The sequence below is a fragment of the Helobdella robusta genome, assembly GCF_000326865.2.
Source record: "Helobdella robusta unplaced genomic scaffold HELROscaffold_3, whole genome shotgun sequence".
NCBI lineage: Eukaryota > Metazoa > Annelida > Clitellata > Rhynchobdellida > Glossiphoniidae > Helobdella > Helobdella robusta.
Genome location: NW_008704501.1, coordinates 5,377,703 through 5,391,936, shown reverse-complemented (window position 1 = coordinate 5,391,936; position 14,234 = coordinate 5,377,703). Strand labels below are relative to the sequence as shown.

The 14,234-nt window shown below is 30.3% G+C and overlaps 2 protein-coding genes across 2 annotated transcripts; one reads left to right on the top strand and one right to left on the bottom strand.

The window, feature by feature from the left end:
• Positions 1-5,041: 5,041 nt before the first annotated feature.
• On the top strand, positions 5,042-5,833 carry HELRODRAFT_136991 (hypothetical protein; the record flags this gene model as incomplete). The annotated part of the gene is made up of 2 exons (XM_009021439.1): positions 5,042-5,242; positions 5,696-5,833. Coding segments are annotated over 2 exons (339 nt in total), but the record flags the coding sequence as incomplete, so codon positions are not given.
• A 704-nt stretch (positions 5,834-6,537) lies between these two features.
• Positions 6,538-10,961, bottom strand: HELRODRAFT_161529 (hypothetical protein; the record flags this gene model as incomplete). The annotated part of the gene is made up of 7 exons (XM_009021438.1): positions 6,538-6,560; positions 7,698-7,745; positions 7,997-8,206; positions 8,462-8,782; positions 9,122-9,303; positions 9,486-9,633; positions 10,859-10,961. 7 exons carry the CDS (start codon positions 10,959-10,961, stop codon positions 6,538-6,540), a joined length of 1,035 nt encoding a protein of 344 aa, XP_009019686.1.
• Between the last annotated feature and the right edge of the window lie 3,273 nt (positions 10,962-14,234).

The window sequence follows — 14,234 nt, the reverse complement described above, 5'->3', positions numbered from 1 at the left end:
GGATGTTTACTTTTGCTTAAGACTTCTTCTTGCTGAATTCTTGTGAAAAACAAAATAAAAAAATGGTTAATTCATTATTGCATTTGATAACTTTTTACTTTATTGAGAGTCATTGTTTCTATCATATAGAGAAATAAAAATATTGATTTAAACGGAAATATCAATTAACGATTTTAAATATTTTAATTTATAATGAAGAAAACCCCAATAATATTAATAAAAAAAAACAGACTAATCAACATTAATATTAATTGGAAAGCATTTTTAACTTAAACCTACAGATCTTTTAAATGAACCTCCTCTTTTATTTTCTCTGCAATTTAAAAATATTATGGGGTATTTAGGATGTTATCAAAATGAAGAAAAGTCAAATTTTTAATTAAAAAAAATTTAAATAAGGATTGTGATGATCTAACTGTTTGGGATTCACGCAATTCGCGGAATTCTCAACAGAAACTACAGGAATTTGCCATGACGTGATCTTGGCTTTGTGACTATCAATTTTTTATGAATTTAAATTTACAAAAATAAACAATTTAGATCGTATTTTTTCAAATTTAATTAAAATAACCACTAACTCTATGTAAAAGACTGTATTTTCTGGCGTGAAATCGACCTCACAAAAGGTTGGTATGCCTGAAAAAAGTGTTTCAGATATGTGAGAAACTATGGTATCTGTGTAAAAATGAAATTTTAAAAATTAACGAAATCCTTAAAACTGGTCATTGTTTGTTGTTGAGATGATACTTTTACAAAAATTTTTTATAAATAAATGATGCAAATTTTTTTTCAAACAAAACCTTGATTAAAAATATTTCCAGTTTGGAGAGCCTGGTTCCAAACTGGGTGTAGCCATGTTGATTCGTGTGTTTCTTCACTTGAGTGTTTTAATAGTTTTTCATTCATTCATCAATATATTTTTTCAGATAAAATTTGTGTTAAATTCAACTTATTAATTATGATTCAATTACTATTTTTTCATCTATTAATATATTTTTTATATGAAATTTTTGTTGAATTTGGTTATATTAAATAAAAAATTAATCATAAATATTCTCAATCAATCTACTTGAGAAAAAATATCCTTCCATCATTAGTGACAGCATAACTCCAAGGTTGGGGTAGATTATTTTCCAGCAGAGATTCCATCTTTCACTTTTTAATTTCTGTCTGGGTATGGATTACATTACATACATTACATTCATAGCTATATATATAAACATATATATATATACATATTATATATATATATTATATATATATATTATATATAGATATACATATACAATGTTAAGCTGAAAATAAATTTTAAATTAATAAACTCAAATTATGAGATAAAAAAGATATGACAATTTTTCAGGAATTGGGTGATTTTTACATTTTACCTTTTTTGAGAGTTTTGTTTTAAATTTTTAGTGAAAAATTCCTTGCTTAATTGTATAATTATAAATAATTAAATAATTTATAATTGATTTACAATTTCAAATGACAATTCTTAATAATTAATTAATTAATTAAAGTTTAATTAGACCAAATGCAATAATTTTTCATATCTGGACAGCGATCTGATAAGTAAATGAAACGATCATTTAATAAAATTCAAAGTTATACATTTTATAATATAAACATCGAGCGAACTAATCAATTTGCCACAGGTGATTTGCACCTTAGATTCTAAAAGTTAACTTTTTCATTATGTTGCACTGTATAATTTAGTTTACATAACAACATAACATTACGAGGATTACAGTGGTTCAGGAGATATCTCTGTGTGAGAACCACTGGATCGATTTTGACTAATAATATGAATTTAAAATCCCAATCTTCCAAGTCTAACTTTGAGCTCTTGCATTGTAGGAGCTGTTACAGTTTTTTTCGTCCAGCTTATTCCAATGTTCAATAGCTCAATAACTCTCGAACTGAAAAATCTTCTTTTTGTTTTTTTCCACCCTTTTTTTGAAAAGCTTGAACTTGTGTCCTCTTGTGTTTCTATTTTCTGTAAATTGAAATAATAGAGATGAATCCATCTTATTATCTACCCGTTATGACTTTGTACGACATATAAAATTTCCTCTCTTCCTACGCTTGTCCAAAGTTCTCAGTCTACATCTCTTTAATCTTTCCTTATATGAAAATCTTTCACAATTGTCTATATATATATATATATATATATATATATATATATATATATATATCTAATATTGAATACTATGAATGCTTATTCTACACACATGATAATATCAAATATATTGAGCCGTATAATATGCTATAAGTAGTATATGGTATACACATAGATTTTAAATGTATTAAATAAACACTCTTTGCTACCTGCTTTGGTTTTAGACCGGCTCACCGTACTGAAACGTCCGTACTAGAATTCATAGCATAAGAATGCATAGTCACCCTAGTGAAAATGGTAATTTTACTATTCTTCTTGCTCTTGTTTTTTCTTCTGCTTTTGATACTTGTTATATATAGAAACTTATATTATCAAATTGTCTCTATTTGCAATGTCCCTATCGAAAATTTATCAACAAAATCAAAATTAAAATACCAGAATTTCATATTTTAAAATAATAAAATTTATGCATCTAATTAAAAAGCCCACTTTTGTGACACAAAAAGTATAATCTAAAAATAATGCTAAAATAATTTAGGTCTAAAAAGATGAGTTATTGATTTAAATTAGCACATTCCACGTATTTATTTCGAGTTATTTTTACCGTACAGTAAATTTTTCAGAATAATGCTGACATATAGTAGCCGAACGTTTATTTATAAAAAAAAGCAATTTGTAATCGAAAATACAAAATGTACGTGACAAGAAATATCTAGCAAAAATTTTGTATAAAATACATTTCGTGATCGTTCAGAAAGATGAAAGTTGAAATCGCCAATGAAAAATCATGGAGCGAAAGGAGAGAACAAAGAAATATTCATCAGAAGTAATGCATATGTCCAGCCTTTCATCTGTCTCCATTTACTTATTTAACGTCTTCATCTTCGTTATCTTGTTCGTCATGTTCAGCTTTTTCTAATGATAATTTTTTTATTATTGGTTGTAATTAATTAGTCAGTCAATAATTTTTTTTATCTCAGCTGTTTCTACATAATGCTATTTGCATATACTTGCTTTGCTTCATTTGATCAGCTAATATACATTTTTAAGACGCACAAAAGTTAGAAAATATCTCTTACTTCCAATAAATCATGAACAATTAATAATTAAGATTGAAGCCATCTGTCATTCAGTCCGTAAATTTCATATGTAGGCACTTATTAAATATCATTAATGTATAACGTGATGTAACATTTCACGCCTTCCCGAGCTGACCAAACAACACTTGGAGATATTAAATCACCTGGGAGCTTAATGGTCATCACATTATGTCACTACATCTATTTTTCTTCTCTTTACTTTATCAAATCATCGTTCTCGACAATTTATTAAAATACCATAGTTAGGATGGATAGTTTATGAAAAAGGTGGGCAAACTACGGCCCCATGCGGCCCGCGAAGCTATTTTACGCGGCCCGCGAGGCCTTGTTTGCCTAAAAAACACATTATAAACAAAAAAGGAGCCACTATGTTCAGGCATTATGAACAAAAAAGGAGCTACAAACCTTAAAAAAATCCTCCCACGGGTCGAAAAAATTTGCTATATAAGTACATATACGGCCCTTTAAAGGTAAAATAGTTCTCAATGCGGCCCTCACTGCAAAAAATTGGCCCACACCTGGTTTATGACAAATGCACTAATTTGCGTAGGTATTTATGTTTATAAAAGTTTGGAATATAATACAAAACCATTAAGCCAGCTAACTTTTTATTGTTGCTGTTGTTTTTGTCAGTATTTTGTAAATGGCATCCCATTCCGTCACAATTAATTTATTTAAAATTACTGATGCTAAAAAGGCTGAAAATATTAAACTATTAATTTTTAATAAAATAAAGTTAAAAAAAGTTCAAGACCATAATATGAAAGCGATAGATAGATAGTAATAAGTAAGTAAGTAGATTAACATAATTTAGATTAACATAATATTAGTTCATATGTAAAAAAAATTAATTTCTTGTGACTGATCCGTTGACTCCGCCCACAACATAACTTGGACACGCCTATCAAACAAGTGAAAACTTACCTGCTGATAATTGACGGAAGGAAAATCAGAGACATGCATACATCATCACTTGTGTCGCCGTATTCGTGTTTATGTCAGTCAGTCATACCAAATATGTCTACATAATCTAAAAATAAGCATTTGAATGCGAATGTATATTTCACCCTACTCATAATGATGTATATATATATAATATATGTATATATATATAAATATATATATATATATATATATATATATATATATATATATATATATATATGTATATATGTATTCAACGTATATAAAGGGCATAAAATTAAACTTGAAAACATTTTGTATTAAACACTGGCAATGTTATTGTAGTTCTGCTAATCAAGATAAGACAAAATCATCATTATTTGTAAGAGAAGCGATGTGGCAGTCGGATAAGAAGATGAATTCCACCTTTGCTGAAAAAGTTTCAGATTACAGCAAAAATAACCAGAACTGTTATAGTCACAACGTGACCTCATTTAATTCAACATCGTTCAACACCGATTCATTTCGCACGGCACCACCACAAAATTATATTTACCAGAAATATGACCACAACAACAATTCGCCACACGATGGAAAGCATTATTATCAATCTCTCTACTCGTGTTACAACGATTTCGCACGACGATATGATAGACTGCACCCCTCCACACCTGCCACACCGCACTTCTACGGCAACTACATGTCGTCAGCGCATTCGGCGCCAACATTTCTTCAAAATCAATTCAAATATTCCCTAAACGCATTTAATCACACATCATTTAATAATTCTAACAGAACACAAAACACTTCCTCGGCTGCCCTCCAACACAACTTGAAAGTATCTGAGTCAAATTACAATTTCATTCAAAGTTTTGACAGAGACAACACTACTCCATCGGATGAAGTCAACCAAAAACGTTTCCAGATTGGTACGAAGGTGCAACTAAAAAGCGGAACACTGAAAAATATTGAACAACTAACGACTCGAGATTTCGTAGATGATTCAAATTTTAAGGATCTAGATTTAAATTTACGGAAGATGTTCGTTATGCATATGAAAGAGAACCACGAGATGAATTCAGTTATGCTGGGATTTGCCATCGTTGAAGAAAATGTTCAGGTTTGGTTCGTTTCAAGTGAAGATTTTCAAAAAATATGTAGAATGTTAAATATCTTTTATTGCGTACCCAAACAAAATCTCAGTTGAGGGTCGATAGATGAGCTTTTCATATCCGAGAGAGATGAAATGTTTATTATGAAAACTTAAAGACGTACATTCCACAAATTTGATCCTTTTTAAATGAATTCTTTGAATAATATTTTGTAGTAAGTTAGACCTGAAGCTTGCCACTCTTGTTTTATTTGTATATTATATATATATTCAGCCAATTTCATTAAAGTATTTTATAGACAAATGAACTGCTACAAAAATACTCTTGCTAATTTTTGTATGAAAAATAATCATACATTTCATAAGATATATACAAATATACACTATGCATTATCTAAAGATCAAATAGATAGATGTTATTTATAAAGTAAATACATAAGAGAAAAACTAATCACAAAGTAGATGACAGTGGAGGCGAGAGTGGAGCATCCCTTCTTCCTGCTGAACAGAGGCTGGGCTAGTTACTCGCCGGACGAGACATGGAACAAGTTCGGCATGACATGCGAAAGGTTACAGGTAGGCAACTGCTGTCTCGGTCTTGTTCAGCGTTTCGAAAATTTGCCAACCTCAGAAGTTTGATTGAACGTTATGTGACGGAATCTGTACATATATAATTCGCATTAAAAACTAAATAGTTAAAAAGTTTGTCGACGACGATTTAGAAGATGGTACAAAGACGTGATTGGTTCTCTTACAAAAAAAATTTTTATAATTGAATAGAAAATTGTCGTTTGTTTGTCTGTTCACAAGCAGCGTTATGTTTCAAGGAATGTTTGACGGGAAGTAATTACATTTGCGCTGATGTGCGCTTCAGATGAGAGGTGTTGTGTTGCAGATCTCAAAAATTGATCACAAACTTTTTCGGTTACAGATTTTCCAACGTTTGTTGTTTGTCTTTGTTTTTGAGTTCATTTTTTTAACGTTTAATTTTATCATAGTTTATACATTTTCAAACAACACAGCTAATATGAATTTAATTCCAGATATAAAATTAATTAATGTCTTGGCTATCAATAGATTTGAAACAATTTAAATTCAATTCAAATGAAAGAAAGATTAGATATTTTTCAATTCTTCGACAAAGATTAACTTACTTTCATGCTGGCTGCCGAGGCATCTCTAATACATGGAAGCCATCCATACATCGCATTAGCGTGAACAGCGGATTATCATTGCAAAGAACATTTGATCAGTACTTTTAAAACATTTTATTTGAAGTAAAAGTTATAACGTCGAAACGTTGATTAAAACGATTTTAGAGATCTACCTATTTTTGACATTTTTGTATTCGCATGTTTTAAAAAATAAAAAAAAAATCATATTTATATCGTAAGACAGCAAAAACGAAGTAATTTTTTTCGGCTAAAGTCGACCGCATCTCTCAATACAACCTATATCAACATGATATATCAATATGAAACTAAACTTGCAGTTTAAGAAAAAGTAATGAATACTTTGAAAATGTGTTTATAATGCGTTATGGTCTTTAGGTTTATCCAAAAATTCTTCAAACGCTCATCACTTACATACTTACAAACAAACATACACATATTTACGTACACACACATGCGCGCACACACATACAAATACATGTACACAGAATACGTTTAACATGACGCTTGATAACACATGTTTGGAGACAGAGTTGGCACTGATGAATGGCGAGGTGGGGGAGGAGGAGGAAATGGAATGTTTCGACGGTTTTCAAGTTTTCTGCAAATCATTCAGAATTAAATCAACATTTTAAAATAATATTTAAATTGATTTTAAATACGTTTTCTCTTTGAATAATTACTATTAAATGAGCGTTAGCTAAAAATAACATATATGTATCAATTCTTACACAACGTTCGTAATAACACATGTACCATATACAACAAAGTTATATACTCACACACACACACACACACACACACACACACATACATACACACACAAACGCGCGCACACACACCGACTTTAAATATAAGTGAACACATACCGACTTAGTTGGAGGATTTTTTTCCCGACGAATACAAGCAGGCAGATTGATGAGGACGATGCAAGGGCTGCCAGCAGTAGCACTCCTCAGATTAAATTATATTGAAAATTTAAAATGAATTAAAAATTTAAAGAAATTATAGTTAAAAATAATTAAATCAAAAATTATATACTTATTTCAGAATCAAAGTTATAGTCAGAAGGTTGTCTTACAAATCGTCACAAATTTCTTTCGCATAAGTATAAGAAAATTTAAAAAAAAATCAAACTGTTTTTTATGTAATAATTTTAAGATGGAATTTGTATGCACAACTAAACAACAAAAACTTTAAAATGATGATTGTCAGTAGAGTTGGAGAAAATGATCAGTGACGAAATCTCAATTGAGTTAACTTCTTGTGATAAAAATAACTGCAAAACTAACCAACAGACGCGATGAACGTTTGCATCTGGTCGTCAGATAAGTTGGAGACTGATGGTTCAAAAAGTTTAGTTTCGATTAAAACTGATTTAAATTGTTCATTCAACTGCAAATGATTCACGAAATAATAGGCTACTAATTAGGATAAAGACAAAATATCCGATCTGCTTTATAGCAAAATTATTAAAGTATTCAATGAATATATTCAAGTTTTTTAGCAATAAATAAAATCAAATAGCAATAAAATAAACAAATTAGAAACCATCAAAGCAGCAAAATAACCAATCAATTAGCCAACCAACCTAGATCAAAGGAACGAGCATATGAGCAGTTCCATCTCGGACCCATCCATTCATGACCCACGCAGGTCAGCTTCCAACTGATCGAAGTGTAGTTGCACCCGAACAAGATGGTCTTCTCGTTTCTCACCATCCACCCCCCTTCCGGCACCCATTCATCTGGACAGCCCACAACTACACGATGTTGTTCATTTTTAATGAATGTAGAAATACCTAAAAATGTGTATTTTTCTTAAATGGTTGAAATCGATTATTACTGACAGTGGCGAATAGTTTCCAGAGCCCGCCGGGGCCATGAAGTAAGTTCTTACTAGTGAGAATTGCATCGATGAATGCCAATCAACTTTGTATCAAACGTTAACATAGTTAAAACTGTTAAGCATTGCGAACTCAGGCAGTAAACATCAAGAAAGGTTTTACATTCATCAGACCTCAATAGTGCATATGTAGGTGAAAAACTTAAAAAACCTTGTACTTGCAGCAGGTACGGAGATCTTCTGGCAGATTTTGCATGTCTCACGTGAGTTTCCAGTAAGATTATTTTAAGAAAATTCATCGAACTTTCATATATGGAATACTTTTTCCCCAAATTCTGATCCCCACATACGTAAACACCGTCATCTGCGCCATCACCTTCGCTTATCAGGCCATATTTTGCATGGCAGAAAAACTGGCCAAAACCTCTCAAGTCAACAGATGATAGGGAACTTGAATGTCCATGGCTGGACGTTGTGCTGTTCATTTTGAAAAAATTAATTATCGATACTTCAAAATGTTGTCCTGGCGAGGCTGTTAGAAACCAAGTTGTGAGCGGTGACGAAGACGGTGGTGAGGAGTTGTTTTGATTTGAGTGACTTATGCATGAAGAAAATTTAGATGACATGAGGAATGATGGACTGGCGATATAAACACTGGACGGTGATGTTGTTGTTGCTGCTGCCGTTGTTTCTGCTGCGTCTGTTGTCGTTGACAGTGCTGATGTTGTAGGTTCAAAAGAAAATTTGTAGTTTTTGTCGCAGTCATTTGTTTGTGGCAATAAAACTGAAAATGAGACGTGAAGATTATAAATCATTTTAATCACTTTTAAGAATGTTGAAAAATGGAAAGAAGTGTTACATCTATAATTACCTTTAACGCATTTGAAATCAATTTCCAAGTAGGAATTAAGATCAAAGTGACAATGCGGAACGTTTGGAAAGGTGTCATCGAGAACTCTCAGGTGGCAGTTCCTCCGACCGGAGCAAAATGCATCCATCTGTCCGGTCACGTCATTATTACAACCGAGGTATCCGAAATCCCGGTGTACACATCTATTTTAGTAGCGATCAATTTGAATAACGATTCAAAAAATTCATCCATCTTTTAGATGCATTAATTTAAATAGCAATTCAAAAAATTTATCCATTCATTGGGTGCATTAATTTATCTAAATAGAAAATCAATTCAAAAAGTACTTCAAACAGTCGGCATGTTTGAAATGATAAAAAAAAACCTGCTAATCCTCATCCTTCCGTATAACGCATTCAGAATGACGATCATTTCATCCAGTTCACATTTGACGGTGAAGTATTCAGTGTGGCATATGGCAGCAGAGAGGTAAGCCTCCTCGCTCGTGCCGTAGTAAGAGATGTGATCATTGGCTGCGGTCAGTTATGCGTCGTGTCACGTTAAAAATGTTTGTTAGCATTTCGAATGTGTTTGAGTAGATTTTTGAAAAATGTAAAAGTTTGTTGACGTTTTTTGGAATAATATTTATTGGTAATTTTCATTCTTTCATTATATTGATAACTAGAAAATGAAAAATTGCCGACTTAATTTACATGACTTTAGTGCTCTTATTTGTTCTACGCTATATTTATTTCAAAGCAATGTATGAAAATTGAAATGTGCTAATTTCAAAATTTTTAATATAGTCTAATATACATGAACTTTGAATTGTTCGCTACCAAGATTGACATTTTCATTGTTCTTATAGATCAGGACGTTCGTGAGACCGTTGTACAAATCAGACCATCAACTCATTCGTGATCACTAAAATTTCCTTCTCATCTACAAACTTCCGGGAAAGCAGAAACAAGCAAGCCAACTAAGTATGATCTTTACAACAAACAAAATATCGTCAAATAATATGTAGCTGAAGAAAAAATGCAACAGCCAGTCGCGAGACAAGAACGCATCTGACCAAGAAGGCACATATGATGCTTCGACCAGATGAATCGGGGCGATCGAGCGCGAGGAAAAGAAACCGAAGGTGCATTTCAAGTCAATTAAAACGCATCATTCGCAAGGAAATCAGGCGAGCGGATTATACTGCCTCTATCTTGCATGTATGAATTATATAAACAATCGAATAAATAAACAATATAATCTGCGCACTGTTTGTGTATGAATTGTATGTGCGTACGTAAATCTATATAAATATGTATGTATCTGATGTATTGTATATGGCACGAATCTCTAGTACCATATATGATTGTTCGTATATATATATATGTATGTATGTATGTGATCGTTCATTCAAACACATTTTATTTATCTCTTCTTATTTCTCACTGCATAGATCCAATGTTTATAACTCAATCGCATTCAACGCAGAAATACTAAAAATCCCTCTTTTAGGTTTTAACAAAATTCTTTTATTTGAAGTTGAATGCAAATTTGTTAGCAGTTGTAAAAGCTGAGATGTTATACAAAAATTTTAAAGTGTTAAACTTGGAATATTTTCAAATAAAAAATCGGTCTCATGAAACAAAAACATTCACGAACAATTCACAACGTTTTGCCTCATTAAAAAACATATCTCTACGTAATTCTCTAAAAAGAAACACATCTATACATAATTTTCAACAAAAAATTAGAACTTACTCTGCAAGTAAATCACCCCAAATGACAGAATGAAACAGTGGAGGAAGATAATCTTTGGAGCATGAAAAATCATGGCGGGCATATCGGGAACTTTCCTCTTCATACCGTCATCATTCAAATAGGAGAGATTACATCGACTGAATGATCTTCATTGTTGCTTTTTTTATGATCATTGCATTTTCCACCATTACTTTCGTTACGTTGAAGTCAAATCGAAATCGTTTTAATTATTGATTCAATTCTATAGATTTTAAAAATTCAATTAAATCTCTCAATGTTATTTTTTTTAGCTTCGCAAAAGTTTGGATTCATAAAAACTGATTTATCATTTAAATATTATATATAAATATTTTTTATGGAACAATGAGTCTACGCTATTGAATACTGTCCATGCATCTTATAAAGCCCCGACGCTTACTTGCGGTTCCATCCCAATTTAATAGGTCCATCCATGTACGAACTGGCATCTATATATGAGTTCGGACGTGCTTAAAGGATAAATAAATATGTATAATGCCTATATAGTTTATATACACTGCATTTGTATATTGTAATATTTGTTTGTATCATATATGCATTGCATATTATATCTACATACATATACAAACATGTGTATGACAGTGTGTGTATGCGTGTATGTGTGTGTACGTGTGTGTGTGTTGTATAGTGCTTACTGATCGATGTAATATATACGTATAATGTTTTCTACATCTTTATAACAGAATAAAATTGCCAGAAAAAGTTGAAAGGCAAGATCTGTTAACAGAATGAACGATAGATTAGTTGGATTCAATGTTATATTATTTGCTCTTATTCGTATAGATGACTTCAGGGCTGTAAATTTTTCAATTCATTTTAAAGTATTTTTTGATATTTTGTCAAGAAACCAACCATTCAATGTAAAATTAAATTAATTCTTTTTTGTATTTTCTCTTTCTCTCTCTCTCTCTCACTATTGTCGAATTCGTTCGATGATACGAAACGAACAAATCTTCAAATAGAAAACAACATTTATTGAAAAACAAAAAACTGCAATAATAATAACAATAACAACAACAACAATAACAATAATAATAATAGCAATAATAATAATAAGATTAAGAGCAACATCATTGATAATGAGGACAGTTAAAGCACACTGAGACAAATTGATAACGAATAAAAAAAAAATTTAGATAAAAATTTGAAGCTACCAAATTCATTCAATATATAAATATTTATACATACACATAAATAAACATATATGTTAATTTATAAATATAATGACGTACTTAAATCATACTACTACTGCAGAATCAATAGTCACGTACGGAATATAATGGGTGATAGCATACTGGATATCATTAACTCCGTCATAAAAGCGTAAACAAAATACAAAACTTTTTCATTTGTCATATACATTTTTTAATCATAATTAGATGTTTTATAAAGGTGAACACGAACAAAATATACTTCTTATAAATGTTACACAACATAAAGCTACCCATCATATGCTGATATTATTCAATAACATAAATTACTTAGATTAAGAAATGGAAAAAAATTTACGGCTTAAATATGAATATGGCGGTGGGGAATAGAATTTTAAAACAAAAAATAGATTGTCCATGGTTAGGAATGCCTGTTCAGTGCAAGATTAAAAGTGGAATATAGTTTTAAGATAATTATCGTACTACGTTTTGAAGTTTTGCATTTTGCTATAATCATCGTCGTTAATGGCAGTCAGAACACCTCCTCTCATGCTAAGGAGACAGTCATTTGAAACGTGAAAATAAAATATTTTTGTTGACTAGAAACATAAAATTTCAGTTGGGTAATTTCATCAAAAAATTTTTACATTGAAAAGAAACAAATAAAATTAATCATTAAAAAGTTAATTACGCACTTAACATAGTACAATCATTAGATGATACGTTACCTTACGTGCAACAAATTTCGCTTGCCCCGACTCACAACGTAGAAAACCATAACTTCATCTACAAATTACATAACGTGAAAATTCAAAATTAATAAAAACATGAAAGTCGAAAAGACTAAAAAAAGAAATGACAAAATAGTAAAAAATGAAACATGAAACAAAAAATTTTATAGTTCAAATTTATTGAAAGAAAAGGATGAAGAATAAAAGGCATAGACCTCTAAGCTAGTTTAAAGCGTAGCTGCTAAACATTGTAACACCAATTATTTCTACTTAAAACTTACTATTTAACGATATTTCTAACATATATTAACAAAAATTAATAATATTTCATAAAATTTTGATTAAAATTAAAATACAACTACTAATAATTTGTTCAAGTTTAACAATTGTTCTCTTAACTCTTAAGACATTTTGATTATAACCTAAAAATCATTTTTAATATTTCGAACATTTCAGACTAGTGCATTCATTTTCCCATTCATAAAAACAGCTAGGTCATTATAATAAAAATAAATTATGCTATAACCTAATCACCATGAAAAAAGACAAGAATAATAATTATTATCATTAGTACTAAGACAATGTACTTAGTCAAAAAAATGTCCGGATATGTAAAGAAAAGAAACTTGGTCTCTTTATACACAACAATTACGTACAATTACGTACACTAACACCACCATATCCATAAAACACACACCACACAAAAACAAACCAACACACACACACACAACACATACTCACAAATATCCACACACACACACACGCACACATACACACACACACACACACTCACATACATACACATATTCAGGCACACAAACAAACACACACGCACGCACAAACTAATGAATAAATTAATAGTATATATAAAAACGCGATTGCATCCTAAAAAAGCTTACTTACAACAAGCGGTAATGCTGTTAGTCACGATGACGACGATGATATATCAGACGATGATTAACAATATGATGATTAACATTGTAATTATGATGAAGGTGATTAAAATTAAAATAAAATGAAATAATTATTATTAAAAATTAAAAAGAAAAATGAATTATACAACTATATATATATATATATATATATATATATATATAACAACTAAATATAATATAAATATCTATTGGATAATCGACGCAATGAAAATCAATAATATAAATTAGATGAATTGTATAGGAAAGTGTGGATGTTTCAAATGAATTCCTATATATGCAATGAAAGGTATATATTTGTTTTTTATTTCATATTTGTTTTTTATTTCAGAAACATCACTAAAATACATCAAAACTATTATTAATTATAAGCTGAAATAACTTTCTGTATAATTTCTTTTACGTTTAATTTGACTAATTTTTTGATATCTATATTGCATTATGTACAATTGATAAAAGCTAGCTAAATTTACATAATTTACGAAAAAAATTTTTTTACACATATCTGCATATAAATTAATGT